The sequence below is a fragment of the Phyllobates terribilis genome, unplaced genomic scaffold, assembly GCF_046119375.1.
Source record: "Phyllobates terribilis strain yellow unplaced genomic scaffold, ASM4611937v1 Scaffold_130__1_contigs__length_5004896, whole genome shotgun sequence".
Classification (NCBI taxonomy): Eukaryota; Metazoa; Chordata; class Amphibia; order Anura; family Dendrobatidae; genus Phyllobates; species Phyllobates terribilis.
In genome coordinates this window covers 3,097,633-3,115,197 of record NW_027362890.1, presented here as the reverse complement: position 1 = coordinate 3,115,197, position 17,565 = coordinate 3,097,633, and the positions used below count along the sequence as shown (strand labels likewise).

The 17,565-nt window shown below is 43.9% G+C and overlaps 1 protein-coding gene across 3 annotated transcripts in view; it reads right to left on the bottom strand.

The window, feature by feature from the left end:
• Positions 1-2,119: 2,119 nt before the first annotated feature.
• The window catches only part of LOC141203910 (uncharacterized), a 60,409-nt gene continuing 44,963 nt past the window's right edge, over positions 2,120-17,565 (bottom strand). For 2 of the 3 annotated variants that reach the window (XM_073663882.1, XM_073663881.1), the window contains 6 exons: positions 6,654-6,804; positions 6,345-6,524; positions 6,139-6,262; positions 5,943-6,055; positions 5,669-5,759; positions 2,120-3,383 (listed from right to left, as the gene is read on the bottom strand). In XM_073663882.1, coding sequence (XP_073519983.1) covers positions 2,566-3,383; positions 5,669-5,759; positions 5,943-6,055; positions 6,139-6,262; positions 6,345-6,524; positions 6,654-6,804 — 1,477 coding nt within the window. In that variant the 3' untranslated portion in view covers positions 2,120-2,565. The remainder of the gene's footprint in view (positions 3,384-5,668; positions 5,760-5,942; positions 6,056-6,138; positions 6,263-6,344; positions 6,525-6,653; positions 6,805-17,565) is intronic. The other variant, XM_073663883.1, reaches the window with a different exon arrangement.

Below are 17,565 nucleotides of genomic sequence, written 5' to 3'. Positions count from 1 at the left end.
GCGCCCTCACAAGGTGAGATGAGCTGCGGGAAGAGTCACCACAGAGTTTGCCGGAACTGTGTGCATGGGGAGCAGTAACTTCATTCTCCTTAATAGCCGGGGCACACAGTGTAGCCGCGGCGCGGATACTGCTGCTGCTGAGCGATCGCGTGTGCCCGCTATTAAAGACCATGAATATTCACTCCCATGGGTGTGGGGAGCAGTGAATAGTAATTTTCTTTAGCAGCGAGCACAGTGTAGGCTGCAGCAGGCGGCTCCTGCCTCCTGTGCCCCGGTCCTCAACCAGCCAGAGTATTATTTATATATATATATATATATATATACATACATATACAGTACAGACCAAAAGTTTGGACACACCTTCTCATTTAAAGATTTTTATGTATTTTCATGACTTTGAAAATTGTACATTCACACTGAAGGCATCAAAACTATGAATTAACACATGTGGAATTATATACTTAACAAAAAAGTGTGAAACAACTGAAAATATGTCTTATATTCTAGGTTCTTCAAAGTAGCCACCTTTTGCTTTGATGGCTGCTTTGCACAATCTTGGCATTCTCTTGATGAGCTTCAAGAGGTAGTCACCGAAAATGGTTTTCACTTCACAGATGTGCCCTGTCAGGTTTAATAAGTGGGATTTCTTGCCTTATAAATGGGGTTGGGACCATCAGTTGTGTTGTGCAGAAGTTTGGTGGATATACAGCTGATAGTCCTACTGAATAGACTGTTAAAATTTGCATCATGGCAAGAAAAAAGCAGCTAAGTAAAGAAAAACGAGTGGCCATCATTACTTTAAGAAATGAAGGTCAGTAAGTCTGAAAAATTGGACAAACTTTGAAAGTGTCCCCAAGTGCAGTTGCAAAAACCATCAAGCGCTACAAAGAAACTGGCTCACATGAGGACCGCCCCAGGAAAGGAAGACCAAGAGTCACCTCTGCTTCTGAGGATAAGTTTATCCGAGTCACCAGCCTCAGAAATCGCAGGTTAACAGCAGCTCAGATTAGAGACCAGGTCAATGCCACACAGAGTTCTAGCAGCAGACACATCTCTTCAACAACTGTTAAGAGGACACTTTGTGCAGCAGGCCTTCATGGTAAAATAGCTGCTAGGAAACCAAAGCTAAGGACAGGCAACAAGCAGAAGAGACTTGTTTGGGCTAAAGAACACAAGGAATGCACATTAGACCAGTGGAAATCTGTGCTTTGGTCTGATGAGTCCAAATTTGAGATCTTTGGTTCCAACCACCGTGTCTTTGTGCGACACAGAAAAGGTGAACGGATGGACTCTACATGCCTGGTTCCCACCGTGAAGCATGGAGGAGGAGGTGTGATGGTGTGGGGGCGCTTTGCTGGTGACATTGTTGGGGATTTATTCAAAATTGAAGGCATACTGAACCAGCATGGCTACCACAGCATCTTGCAGCGGCATGCTATTCCATCCGGTTTGCATTTAGTTGGACCATCATTTATTTTTCAACAGGACAATGACCCCAAACACACCTCCAGGCTGTGTAAGGTCTATTTGACCAAGGGGGAGAGTGATGGGGTGCTATGCCAGATGACCTGGCCTCCACAGTCACCAGACCTGAACCCAATCGAGATGGTTTGGGGTGAGCTGGACCGCAGAGTGAAGGCAAAAAGGCCAAAAAGTGCTAAGCATCTCTGGGAACTCCTTCAAGATTGTTGGAAGACCATTTCCGGTGACTACCTCTTGAAGCTCATCAAGAGAATGCCAAGAGTGTGCAAAGCAGTCATCAAAGCAAAAGGTGGCTACTTTGAAGAACCTAGAACATAAGACATATTTTGAGTTGTTTCACACTTTTTTGTTAAGTATATAATTCCACATGTGTTAATTCATAGTTTTGATGCCTTCAGTGTGAATGTACAATTTTCATAGTCATGAAAATACAGAAAAATCTTTAAATGAGAAGGTGTGTCCAAACTTTTGGTCTGTACTGATATATATATATATATATATATATATATATATATATATATGCCACATTCGGACTGTAAGATGCACCCCCTACTTTCCTCCAAAATTTTGGAGGAAAAAAGTGCATCTTATATTCAGAAAAATACGGTATAAAAGATTAGAAAAATGGGGTATATCAAAAATGAAACTCAATGGATACATTTGAGAAAATACGAGACTTATGGTTGGATACACCTGGAATGCCATCAAGGGGGTTATTGCTGGAGAGACAGTTTGACTTATGGAGGAAGGGAGGCATTGACGAGGTCTAATGTTTCATTGTGTATTGGAATTCCTTAACATGTGGTCTGGATAATATAGCACACCTATATGTGTATAGGATTATAATGTTTATTACAATATTATGCTAATAAGAGATTTCAAGAATGTGGAATGTTAATTGTAAGATATAGTAACTGCAAGTTATCAGACGGTAATGGGCAAGCTGAAAGGATATATCGGAGAGATGCATGTATGTTATTTTATTATTGTATGTACTGGTTTCTTGTTTTGGAAAAAAAAAACTAATGAAAAAAACTGAAAAATTTATTGGATTAAAAAAAAAAAAGAATAGGAAAAAGGCTTCTACCGTGTGTGGGTTCTCTGGTGCTTAATTAAAGCTGATTTCCGGATAAAACATTTCCCACATTCTGAACATGAAAAAGGCTTCTCCCCTGTGTGAGTTCTCTGGTGTCTAACAAGATCTGATTTCTGGATAAAACATTTCTCACATTTTGAACAGGAAAAAGGCTTCTCCCCTGTGTGAGTTCTCCCGTGAATAACAAAATATGATTTCTGTTTAAAACATTTCCCACATTCTGGACAGGAAAAAGGCTTCTCCCCTGTGTGAATTATCTGATGTCTAACAAGTTTGGATTTCCAGTTAAAACATTTCCCACATTCTGAACATGAAAAAGGCTTTTCCCCGGTGTGAATTATCTGATGTCTAACAAGTTCAGATTTCCGGTTAAAACATTTCCCACATTCTGAACATGAAAAAGGCTTCTCCCCTGTGTGGGTTCTCTGGTGAATAACCAAAACTGATTTACGGTTAAAACATCTCCCACATTTGGAACAAGAAAATCTATTGTCCACTGTGTGTATTTTTTGACTTATAGACTTTTCGAGGGTAAAACTATTTACATTTTCTGAAAGTGAAAATGGCTTCTTTGCTTTAGGAGCAGTTCGTTTTTCAATCCTTATTTTTTTATTTTGATTTTCCTTAGTAGTCGGTAATGAATCAGAAGACGGGACGTGTTTCATATGATCAGATGACAGATCTTTGATGTGAAGGGATGATGGGATATCTGGAGTAATGGCATTCACTTCAATTGTATCCTGTGGGATCTCAAGATCATCTGATATAAAAATCTCCTGTCCCTCTGATCTCCTGGTACAGTCATCTGCCAAGAAAAAATAACAATTATTAATTTTGAATAAAACAACCTGGAAATTTATATTTTTGAACATTTTTACTTAAAATGTCTGTAGAAATGACAACTTATTGACAGAATGACAGTGAATGACAATTCACAGTCTAATAGAAAGCTTCATAGGATGAACCATTGGATCGTGGTGTTCAACTGTTCATTCTGCCTCCAAAATAAGGAATAAGAAGCCACCAAACAATGTTATGTAGATGAAAATGATACCAATAAAAACAATCCAGCAATATCCGCTCTCCCAAAGTCAGATCTCCCCCTCTCTTCTGAGCCTTGCAGTGCGTCCAAACCACATTTATCATCCATGTATTTGGCATTACTATAGTGAGAAGAACCCTCTTTATTTACGGTGTGCGTCTCCTGGAGCACAATCTGGGCACTATGTGTTGGGGAATAAAATGGCCAATGTGCAATTTTTACTCTCCAACATCGACTGCGAGCTAATGTCCAGAAAGTGGCCGTGGAGTCAAAATAGTCACTACTCCTATAGATTAATTCACTGAGGGTTATCATTTCCAAAATGCAGTCACTTTATGGGGATTTCTATTGCTCTGGTTTTCTGCCATTTTGTCATATTAAGGTTTCTGCAAATGTTGTGTCCCATCTCCTCTGGGATCTGCAAGATCTGCATTCAAATAGCTAAATGGCGCTCCTTCCCTTCTTACCCTGCCATGTGCCCAGACAGTAGTCTACAACCGTATATAGGGGATTGTCACATTCAAGAGTATCTGGAAATAATTTGTAAGGTCCATTTGTTTCCTATTATCCTTTGTGAAGAATTTCAAAGTTATCACCACATAAAGTGACACACGTCAGATTTGAAAAATGGAACCTGATTAGGAACAAAAAACTGTCTGCAGGAAGGAGTTAAATCAGAGTATTTTGGGAACGAACTGCTGTAGTCAAAAACTGTGAGTATAGACAGTAACACATCTACTGAAATGATCAAACTGAACAGTCTTCTCAGTAAATAGTGAGTAACTAGTGGTGAAGCCTCTCTGGGGTAATTAGAGTCTGGGGCTCGGTGGCTCTTCATCATCTAAACTATCGTAAGGGACAATATTTTCTGTCAGATAAATTTCAAGAAGAAATATTAGACATGGAAAGAGAACTTTTTATAATAGTGCAGAGATGAGGGGTCTTAAATCTAGACCTCGGGCATTGGGAAGACGTAATGGAGACCTTCTTTTAAAGACCACCATGGAGTTACAGAGACACATAAGTGAGTCAGGCCGATCCCACCACAATCAAGCTATCATAGAGAATGAACCTGTAAAAAAGACAGAATGAAAGATTTGTTACATCCCCAACAGGAACGTATATATAAGGGAGAGCTCCAACACTAAACCGGAGTCGCACTCGTTTATGGTGGGCCATTGGAGGTATGATGAGTCCTGACCAGGAGAGTAGAGAAAGTATTAGTGCCCCCATTTCAGGAGAGATTGTGCAGGAATCTGAATTCCTTAGGATTGAAAACATAATGGAATTTATGACGTGGAGTGAATCCATGAAACCAGCACTCGAGCCATGCCACCACATCTCCTGCAGGCGTGAATAGATGTATATTACAGCCATCAGCCACGCACAGCTTAGAGATATATCATGGCACAGGTGTAATGTTATTTATGTAGTTTATCGCAATCCTGCTTGAAGATAGTTTGAAAAGTCGGGATAAAGGGAAACTCTGTTGTTATTGTACAGATATTCACACCTGGCCCTCACTGTACATTTAATGTTGTCGATCATAAAAGTGAAGTTTGGTCAGAAAGACTGGACCTGGTCTTGTAGGGACCATATGAGCACATTCAGCCGCACAGAAGGGAGAGAAGGTAGATTCATCCAATAAGATATCAGGGATCTAGGAAGCCAACAGCATCATCACCCTCCGCTTTCTCTTACAGGCCCATCAGAATATTTTTCTACAAGTGATTTTCTCACTTGTCAGCACTTTCTACGTACGCTGTCATTTGACTTTGTAGTTTACAGACCTGGGCAGGTAACGGTCAGCGTCTTCTAATCCCGGGAGGTAGGTGGATCCTCCAGGTTGTAAATTCTACAGAAAAGGGCTTTTACAATTACACAAAGTAATGTGAACAGTTTGGGATGGAGGAAAATGTTGTGATCTAGAGGGAAAATGGTGATCACCCGATTGTGATACGGCCGGACTACACACGACTGATAAAGCAGCCACCGGCTGTGACTGAGAAGAATCTGTGACTTTTCTGCATTTAGTGGTCACTACTCACCTGGGTAGTCATATGTAGGAATCTCCTCCTTACACCGCTCATCACCCCTCACATATGTCTCTGTAGTATTAATATGGGTCAGATCTTCACACTGAAACAAATATTGTAAAAGTCACAGACAGATGGAGAAGTCACATCTATGATCAGCTCTAATCTTGCCATCTCCACCGGTCTCATTACACAAGTAGAAAACATATAATACTGGTGGATAAAACAAGACCGAACACAAGACCTTTACAGCCATCTACACATCACAGGGGAGATCTCATGAAACCTTCTCTCCATCTCCCTGATGATCCTGAGGAACATTGGGATCTTCTTGTTTACAGTCCTGTGGAAGAAGAGGACGGGGACATCTCTCTGGTGTTGTGCTCTTACTGGATAGATCTGGAGAAAACACATACAGGGACTGAATTCATTCTTTACATACAGATAATTATAGGCCGTGTGTATTTAGTCCTGTCTATTACCTGGTGATGTGAGGGGCTGGGGAACCTCTATCATGATGTCCTTGTACAGATCTTTGTGTCCTTCTAAATACTCCCACTCCTCCATGGAGAAATAGACGGCGACATCCTGACACCTTATAGGAACCTGACACATACAATGATACCGTCATCCCCCGATCCCTCCATAGCGTTACTGTATAATGTCCCAGCATTGCCAGCAGTGTCACCTCTCCAGTCAGCAGCTCAATCATCTTGTAGGTGAGTTCTAGGATCTTCTGGTCATTGATGTCCTCATGTATCAGGGGGTGAGATGGAGGCCCTGTGATTGGGCTCAGGGGTCTTCCCCAACCCTCAGACACAGGGTCCTGACAGCGCTCACTAGAGGTCTTCTTCACCACTGTGTAATCCTGGTTATGGAGAGACACATTAATAAATCTCACTACAGACATTTCCAGAGTCCTCACCTCTCCAGTTCTGTCCATCTGTTATTCCCATAGATAAAAATGATGTAATGTGACGTCATCAGAATCTCTCACCTCTCCAGTAAGCCGGAAGAGGATCTCTAGGGTGAGGTGTAATAACCTCTCCGCCATCTTGTCTCTGTCCATGTCCATCCTTGATAGGTGATTTAGAAAAATTCTCTTAATATAGAAGATCTTCACTGAGAGGATCTGATATTGTAGAAACCTGAATGAGAAGAAGATGAGCCGATGTAACATCATAAAGAATTCTGTGTAATAATACAATTACTGGAGATAATAAGGGAAATATATCAGGAGATAGAATGTGTAGATGTTGTGTTCTCTAGTTTTTATGGACTGGAACATAAGTTGAATTGCTGACTTAGACATCTCCTCCATACTTTCAATCACTGGCTAAGTTGGCCACTGCTTCAGTAAGAATCACCCAGAAACCCAAGCAGCAATGGTATTTTTATTATTTTACAACATTCTGCTTTTGTCCGTGACGTACTAATAAAACCTATATACACTGCTCAAAAAAATAAAGGGAACACTCAAATAACACATCCTAGATCTGAATGAATGAAATATTCTCATTGAATACTTTGTTCTGTACAAAGTTGAATGTGCTGACAACAAAATCACACAAAAATCATCAATGGAAATCAAATTTATTAACCAATGGAGGCCTGGATTTGGAGTCACCCCCAAAATTAAAGTGGAAAAACACACTACAGGCTGATCCAACTTTGATGTAATGTCCTTAAAACAAGTCAAAGTGAGGCTCAGTGTTGTGTGTGGCCTCCACGTGCCTGTATGACCTCCCTACAACGCCTGGGCATGCTCCTGATGAGGTTGCAGATGGTCTCCTGTGGGATCTCCTCTCAGATCTGGACTAAAGCATCCACCAACTCCTGGACAGTCTGTGGTGCAACGTGACATTGGTGGATGGAGCGAGACATGATGTCCCAGATGTGCTCAATCTGATTCAGGTCTGGGGAACGGGCGGGCCAGTCCATAGCTTCAATGCATTCATCTTGCAGGAACTGCTGACACACTCCAGCCACATGAGGTCTGGCATTGTCCTGCATTAGGAGGAACCCAGGGCCAACCACGCCAGTATATGGTCTCACAAGGGGTCTGAGGATCTCATCTCAGTACCTAATGGCAGTCAGGCTACCTCTGGAGAGCACATGGAGGGCTGAGCGGCCCTCCAAAGAAATGCCACCCCACACCATTACTGACCCACTGCCAAACCGGTCATGCTGAAGGATGTTGCAGGCAGCAGATCGCTCTCCACGGCGTCTCCAGACTCTTTCACGTCTGTCACATGTGCTCAGTGTGAACCTGCTTTCATCTGTGGGGACTTTGCCAATCCTGGTGTTCTGTGGCAAATGCCAAGCGTCCTGCACAGTGTTGGGCTGTGAGCACAACCCCCATCTGTGGATGTCGGGCCCTCATACCACCCTCATGGAGTCGGTTTCTAACCATTTGTGCAGACACATGCACATTTGTGGCCTGCTGGAGGTCATTTTGCAGGGCTCTGGCAGTGCTCCTCCTGTTCCTCCTGGCACAAAGGCGGAGGTAGCGGTCCTGCTGCTGGGTTGTTGCCCTCCTACGGCCCCCTCCACATCTCCTGGTGTACTGACCTGTCTCCTGGTAGCGCCTCCAGCCTCTGGACAGTACGCTGACAGACACAGCAAACCTTCTTCCCACAGCTTGCATTGATGTGCCATCCTGGATGAGCTGCACTACCTGAGCAACTTCTGTGGGTTGTAGAGTCCGTCTCATGCTACCACGAGTGTGAAAGCACAACCAACATTCAAAAGTGACCAAAACATCAGCCAGAAAGCATTGGTACTGAGATGTTGTCTGTGGTCCCCACCAACAGAACCACTCCTTTATTGACTGTGTCTTGATAATTGCCAATAACTTCCATCTATTGTCTATTCCATTTGCACAACAGCATGTGAAATTGATTGTCAATCAGTGTTGCTTCCTAAGTGGACAGCTTGATTTCACAGAAGTTTGATATACTTGGAGTTATATTCTATTGTATAAGTGTTCCCTTTATTTTTTTGAGCAGTGTATTTTAGGCCACAGACAACAAGCAGTTTCTTCCTCGGAGTCGGCAGCTGAATACGTTTCTTATAGACTCATCTTCCATAACGTTAATTCTCATCATATACATTACACATGGCATGAGAAATAACAACTTTAACAACTTCATGATGAGGACGACATCTTCATCTTCTAATACGGCTCTAGAAACAAATTTGGCCAAAGTCCGTCACTGACTCCATCATCACCGACCGTCTGTATGAATGTTTCCCGTCTTCCCCAGGTTGTAATCTTTTATCACGTTAGATCTCATTTATAACAGCGTGTTTGTGAGAACAAGACAGTTATTTGATGCTAATGTCTCCATGTACAGTGGTTTTATTCCTGGATATTATGTTTCTTTTAGCATTTTCCTGTAGGCTTCCATATATTACATGAAAAACACCAAAAAAAGAAAACCAAGTGTTAAAACATAAAATAAAACTGGGGATGGTCGTACTGTGGGAACATTATACTGTATGTGGGGGAGGATGGTTGTAATGTGGGAACATTATACTGTATGTGGGGGGATGGTGGTAATGTGGGAACATTATACTGTATGCGGGGGGATGGTGGCACTGTGGGAACATTATACTGTATGCGGGGGGGATGGTGGTAATGTGGGAATATTATATTGTATGTGGAGGGATGGCGGTACTGTGACAACATTATACTGTATGTGGGAAGATTGCAGAACTGTGGGAACATTATACTGTATATGGGGGGGATGGTGGCACTGTGGGGACATTATACTGCATGTGGGGGGAATGGTTGTAATGTGGGAATATTATATTGTATGTGGGGGGATGGCGGGACTGTGACAACATTGTACTGTATGTGGGAAGATTGCGGAACTGTGGGAACATTATACTGTATGTGGGAAGATGGCGGTACTATGAGAACATTATACTGTATGTGGGGGGATGGTGGTAATGTGGGAACATTATACTGTATGTGGGGGGATGGCGGTACTGTGAGAACATTATACTGTATGTGGGAAGATGGCGGTACTGTGAGAACATTATACTGTATGTGGGGGGATGGCGGTACTGTGAGAACATTATACTGTATGTGGGGGGATGGTGGTACTGTGAGAACATTATACTGTATGTGGGGGGATGGCGGTACTGTGGGAACATTATACTGTATGTGGGGGGGATGGTGGTAATGTGGGAACATTATACTGTATGTGGGGGGATGGCGGTACTGTGAGAACATTATACGGTGTGGGGAAATAGAGGTACTATGAGAGCATTATATTGAGAGGCTTAATGACCGCAGTGGCTCCTGCGACCGACCCCTACTTCAGCTGGATGTGTGTTCTCGGACTGACATTCAGCTGAAGTGCCATAATACACGCTGCTGACCAATCAGAGGCCAGCAGCTGACATCGGCATGTATGCCATTAGGGGGCGCATGGAAGTAACATCATGCTCTCCTGTCACTTCCAGCTGAAGTCAGCGGCAGCTCCAGAAAGAAGACACCGAGCGGCGAGGGAGCAGAGAGAAGGCGAGTATAATGTTCTGTTTTCTTTAAATCAGCGAGTACACGGTGCCCTTGGCCATAATACTACATGTAAGAGTGTGGGCTGTGCATTATACTACATGTAAGAGTATGGGCTGTGCATTATACTACATGTATGGACTATGGGTTGTGCATTATACTACATGTATGAGTATGGGCTGTGCATTATACTACATGTATGAGTATGGGCTGTGCATTATACTACATGTATGGACTATGGGCTGTGCATTATACTACATGTATGGACTATGGGCTGTGCATTATACTACATGTATGAGTATGGGCTGTGCATTATACTACATGGATGACTATGGGCTGTGCATTATACTACATGGATGACTATGGGCTGTGCATTATACTACATGTATGACTGTGGACTGTGCATTATACTACATGGATGAGTATGGGCTGTGCATTATACTACATGGATGAGTATGGGCTGTGCATTATACTACATGGATGACTATAGGCTGTGCATTATACTACATGTATGAGTATGGGCTGTGCATTATACTACATGTATGGACTATGGGCTGTGCATTATACTACATGTATGAGTGTGGGCTGTGCATTATACTACATGGATGAGTATGGGCTGTGCATTATACTACATGTATGAGTATGGGCTGTGCATTATACTACATGTATGAGTGTGGGCTGTGCATTATACTACATGGATGAGTATGGGCTGTGCATTATACTACATGTATGACTATGGGCTGTGCATTATACTACATGTATGAGTATGGGCTGTGCATTATACTACATGGATGACTATGGGCTGTGCATTATACTACATGTAAGAGTGTGGGCTGTGCATTATACTACATGTATGGACTATGGGCTGTGCATTATACTGCATGTATGAGTATGGGCTGTGCATTATACTACATGTATGGACTATGGGCTGTGCATTATACTGCATGTATGAGTATGGGCTGTGCATTATACTACATGTATGGACTATGGGCTGTGCATTATACTACATGTATGACTATGGGCTGTGCATTATACTACATGTAAGAGTGTGGGCTGTGCATTATACTACATGTATGGACTATGGGCTGTGCATTATACTACATGTATGAGTATGGGCTGTGCATTATACTACATGTATGAGTATGGGCTGTGCATTATACTACATGTATGAGTATGGGCTGTGCATTATACTACATGTATGAGTATGGACTGTGCATTATACTACATGTAAGAGTATGGGCTGTGCATTATACTACATGTAAGGAATATGGGCTGTGTATTATACTACATGTAAGGACTATGGGCTGTGTATTATACTACATGTATGAGTATGGGCTGTGCATTATACTACATGTATGAGTATGGGCTGTGCATTATACTACATGTATGAGTATGGGCTGTGCATTATACTACATGTAAGGACTATGGGCTGTGCATTATACTACATGTATGAGTATGGGCTGTGCATTATACTACATGTAAGGACTATGGGCTGTGCATTATACTACATGTATGAGTGTGGGCTGTGCATTATACTACATGTATGAGTATGGGCTGTGCATTATACTACATGGATGACTATGGGCTGTGCATTATAGTACATGGATGAGTATGGGCTGTGCATTATACTACATGGATGACTATGGACTGTGCATTATACTACATGGATGACTATGGGCTGTGCATTATACTACATGGATGACTATGGGCTGTGCATTATACTACATGGATGAGTATGGGCTGTGCATTATACTACATGGATGACTATGGGCTGTGCATTATAGTACATGGATGAGTATGGGCTGTGCATTATACTACATGGATGAGTATGGGCTGTGCATTATACTACATGGATGAGTATGGGCTGTGCATTATAGTACATGGATGAGTATGGGCTGTGCATTATAGTACATGGATGAGTATGGGCTGTGCATTATACTACATGTATGGACTATGGGCTGTGCATTATACTACATGTATGGACTATGGGCTGTGCATTATACTACATGTATGGACTATGGGCTGTGCATTATACTACATGTATTAGTATGGGCTGTGCATTATACTACATGGATGACTATGGGCTGTGCATTATACTACATGTTTGGACTATGGGCTGTGCATTATACTACATGTATGAGTATGGGCTGTGCATTATACTACATGGATGACTATGGGCTGTGCATTATACTACATGTATGAGTATGGCCTGTGCATTATACTACATGGATGACTATGGGCTGTGCATTATAGTACATGGATGACTATGGGCTGTGCATTATACTACATGTATGACTGTGGGCTGTGCATTATACTACATGTATGAGTATGGGCTGTGCATTATACTACATGGATGACTGTGGGCTGTGCATTATACTACATGTACGGACTATGGGCTGTGCATTATACTACATGTATGACTATGGGCTGTGCATTATACTACATGTATGGACTATGGGCTGTGCATTATACTACATGTAAGAGTATGGGCTGTGCATTATACTACATGGATGACTATGGGCTGTGCATTATACTACATGTATGGACTATGGGCTGTGCATTATACTACAGGTATGAGTTGGGGCGCGCCACCTTCATCATCACCAGTGGCGGGGGGGTCCTATTGACGTGGGGATCGTGCGGGCGCCTAACTTGGGTGAGTTCTACATGTGATGCTACTCTGACCTGTGTGGGATGGGCTGGACCGCGAATGGGACTGTCTGCATATCTTACTATTACTCTTTACTATCTGCATAAGCAGTCTAGCATTTTGCTGTGGTTTTTGTTACCATAATCCCTTTGGATGAATGTCCTCATGCCCACCCTGAATCTATATATGCAGCCACTTACACATATAGCCCGGTTGCCACACTATCCGTGCGACCCCCCGGCATCCGGCACTCTGCACCTTACTTCCCTTGTGTTGTAATTTATATGAAATAATTTTGTATGTGCTATTTTGTAAATTTTACCTAATAAAATCATGTTCTTTATGCTGTAAAACAAATTTTTTCTCCTTTTTTTCGAACCATTTATTATATGAGTAGGCAACAACCGGACGATTTTTGCTCTCATTTGAGAGCTTGAGGAAGGTGAGCTACAATGCTCCCTTCTTGTGGTGTTGGTGCAGTGTGTCGGCCATTGTTGCTGTCGTTTTGTGCTTGTGGGGCGGCGTGGCCTGGGGTCATGGGGACTAGGTCTTGCAGCATGGGTGCTGTGAGGCACCAGGCCGCCCGCCCTGCTGGTGCATTGTCGCTGTGGTGGTGGTTGGCGCACGGCTCCGCTCCCGTTCAGGTAGGAAATGTAGGAACCCACTACGAGGTTTGCCGTGACGTGGCAGTGGGCTTCATACAGTCTGATCAGAATGTAAAACTAAGAACCTCATGTTCAGTTATATACATTTTTGCCGAGAGGCATTAGATCAAATGTATGATTTTTGGAGGTGCGGTCCATGCTCCTTTTTTTTGCATTGCATATTCTTTCCCCTTTCTTGGACCAGCACTCCTCCCATTTGGCACAGGTGATTTTAATTAGCAGGAGACTGCAAAGAGGGTCTAGCCTATTTTTGCTCTCATTTGAGAGCTTGAGGAAGGTGAGTCACAATGCTCCCTTCTTGTGGTGTTGGTGCAGTGTGTCGGCCATTGTTACTGTGGTTTTGTGCTTGTGGGGCAGCGTGGCCTGGAGTCATGGGGACTCGGTCTTGCAGTATGGGTGCTGTGAGGCACCAGGCCGCCCGCCCTGCTGGTGCATTGGTCGCTGTGGCGGTGGTTGGCGCACGGCTCCACTCCCGTTCAGGTAGGAAATGTTAGGACCCGCTACGAGGTTTGCCGTGACGTGGCAGTGGGCTTCATACTGTTTGATCAGAATGTTAAACTAAGAACCTCATGTTCAGTTATATATATTTTTGCCGAGAGGCATTAGATCAAATGTATGATTTTTGGAGGTGCGGTCCATGCTCTTTTGTTGCACTACATGTACAGACTATGGGCTGTCCATTATAGTACATGTATGGACTATGGGCGGTGCAATATACTACATGGATGACTATGGGCTGTGCATTATACTACATGGATGACTATGGGCTGTGTAATATACTACATGTATGGACTATGGGCTGTGCAATATACTACATGGATGACTATGGGCTGTGCATTATACTACATGGATGACTATGGGCTGTGCAATAAACTACATGGATGACTATGGGCTGTGCAATATACTAAATGGATGACTATGGGCTGTGCATTATACTACATGGATGACTATGGGCTGTGCATTATACTAAATGGATGACTATGGGCTGTGCATTATACTACATGTGTGGGCTATGGGAAGGTGCATTATAATACATGTGTGGACTATGGGCGGGTGCATTATAATACATGTGTGGACTATGGGCGGTGCATTATAATACATGTGTGGACTATGGGCGGTGCATTATACTACATGTGTGGACTATGGGCGGTGCATTATACTACATAGATGATTATGGGCTGTGCAGTTTACTACATGTATGGACTGTGGGCTGTGCATTATACTACATGTACAGACTGTGGGCTGTGCATTATACTACATGTACGACTATGTGCTGTGCATTATACTACATGTACGGACTATGGGCTGTGCATTATACTACATGGATGATTATGGGCTGTGCATTATACTACATGTATGGACTATGAGCTGTGCATTATACTGTATGGAGGATTATGGGGAGTGAATTATACTTCTGTTATGGGGCCCCATCACTTCTATGTTCGCCCATGGTGAATGTAATAGTTTATTTTTTTCTATACACTAAAGAACAGAGGCAGAACGGGGGACATATACTAGGTTGAGGCCCAGGATAAGGGACATACATATACAGTGGGTACGGAAAGTATTCAGACCCCTTTAAAATTTTCACACTTTGTTTCATTGAAGCCATTTGGTAAATTCTAAAAAGTTCATTTTTTTCTCATTAAAGTACACTCTGCCCCCATCTTGACTGAAGAAAACAGAAATGTAGAAATTTTTGCAATTTTATTAAAAAAGAAAAACTGAAATATCACATGATCATAAGTATTCAGACCCTTTGCTCAGTATTGAGTAGAAGCCCCCTTTTGAGCTAGTACAGCAATGAGTCTTCTTGGGAATGATGCTACAAGTTTCTCACACCTGGATTTGGGGATTCTCTGCCATTCTTCCTTGCAGATCCTCTCCAGTTCCTTCAGGTTGGATGGTGAACGTTGGTGGACAGCCGTTTTCAGGTCTCTCCAGAGATGCTCAATTGGGTTTAGGTCAGGGCTCTGGCTGGGCCAGTCAAGAATGGTCACAGAGTTGTTCTGAAGCCACTCCTTTGTTATTTTAGCTGTGTTCTTAGGGTCATTGTCTTGTTGGAAGGTGAACCTTCGGCCAAGTCTGAGGTCCAGAGCACTCTGGAAGAGGTTTTCATCCAGGATCTCTCTGTACTTGGCAGCATTCATGTTTCCTTTGATTGCAACCAGTCGTCCTGTCGCTGCAGCTGAAAAACTGTCACGGGTGTGTCGCCACGAAGATCGTCGCGATTACACAGCCTGACTTCTCGCAGCTGAGTTTTTGGTGCTTGGTGTTTTTCGGCAGGGAGGGAGTTAATTCTCTCTCTCTGTGCTAGACGAGGCCCAGCCTCGCCCAGCTGCAGTTAATTCTGCAGTATTGGGACTCCTTCAAATACCTGCCGTTCTGATAGGGTGGTTGTCGGTGAAAGCTTTTCATGCAGACTATCGGAGTGATACGTGGTATTGTGAAGTAGGAGCGAAGTGTACTCGGTGTGGTTTTTTCCCTTCCTCGCTTTATTCTTTATCCCCTTACCTGTTGGTGTTCCCTCCGTTGTAGTGGTGTAAGTTTTTTGTATGCAAGGTGGTTTTTGGTTTGCCCCTTGTACTGTCTCGTTCGTCTTGTACTGTGTTTGCCATATACGGTCCTGTCCCCAATTGTTGTGATCGGGGTCCTTCTCAGGACTAGATTACTGAGGTTCAGGGATTCTCAGGAGGTAGGTTTACGCTGGCGGCCTGGACCTCTGTACCATCAACAGTACCTCCAGGTAGAGGGATTAGGCAGGGCCTCAGTGTAAGGTCAGCATAGGCTCCTGACCTCCTGAACGCCGAGACAGCGTGACATTTTCACCGACCCACTAAAAGATTCTCTCCAGCCACCATGGATCCAGTAGCCAATATAGCTCGGCAGTTGCAGAGTTTGTCCTTGGAGCTGCCGGACGTTAAGTCCAAGGTTTTGTATCCCCTGGAGCAAGCCGGATCAGAACCCAAAGTAGCTCTCCCTGACAGGTTCACGGTGGGGCGGGACAAGTTTTTTGTTTTCCGGGAGGCATGTAAGTTGTACTTTCGGCTGCGACCTCGGTCATCGGGGAGTGAAGAACAAAGGGTGGGAATAGTCATCTCGCTCCTTCAAGGGGACCCCCAATCTTGGGCGTTCTCTCTTCCCCCGGGCTCTCCGGACAGTGGATGGGTTTTTCTCTGCTCTGGGTCTTGTATATGATGACCCGGATCGGATCTCCCTTGCTGAATTTAAGTTACGTAGGATCCAGCAGGGAGATCGTCCAGCGGAGGAATTCTGTTCAGAGTTCCGTAGGTGGGCCACGGACACCCAGTGGAATGACCCGGCTCTTCGGAGCCAGTTTTGTCAAGATTTATCTGACAAATTAAAGGATATGTTGGCACAGTATGACTCTCCCGTGTCGCTGGAAGCCGCTATGGCCCTTGCTATTCGCATTGACAGACGGCTTCGGGAGAGGTGCGGGATAACTCCACCCCCTGTGATGACTCCACCTTCTACAAGGGTCCCTTATATGGAGGTTCCCCTGGTCAGTCCAGAGGAGCCTATGCAGTTAGGAGGGACATCCTTTCGGGGGAGGGGACCGGCGGTGCGCCACAAGACAGGAAGATGTTTCTTCTGCGTGAGAAAGGGACATTTTATTGGGGGGTGTCCTTGCCATCCTTCGCAGAGCAAAGAGTCGTCGGAAAACTATTGATCCCAGGTTGTGTGGTGGACGGCAATCTGGGAGTAGGTATTTCGTCCCTAGGTTCGTCTCAGTTTCTTGTACCGGCGGAGGTGGTGGTGGGTACGAGAACTGAGAGGTTATCTGTTCTTCTGGATAGTGGGGCCGGGGCTAATCTGGTGGACGCTCGGTTTGCTCGGGTTCAAGGTATGCGATTGAGTGTGTTGGCTAAACCCATCCCCATATTCTCGATCGACGCCAGGCCTCTCGGTCAGGGAAGTTTTTCGCAAGCCTGGATTTCCGTGAACTTAATCGGATTACTGTCCGAGATCCGTATCCGCTCCCACTTATCCCCGATCTCTTCAATCAGATCATGGGCGCCAAATGGTTCTCTAAATTGGATCTCAGGGG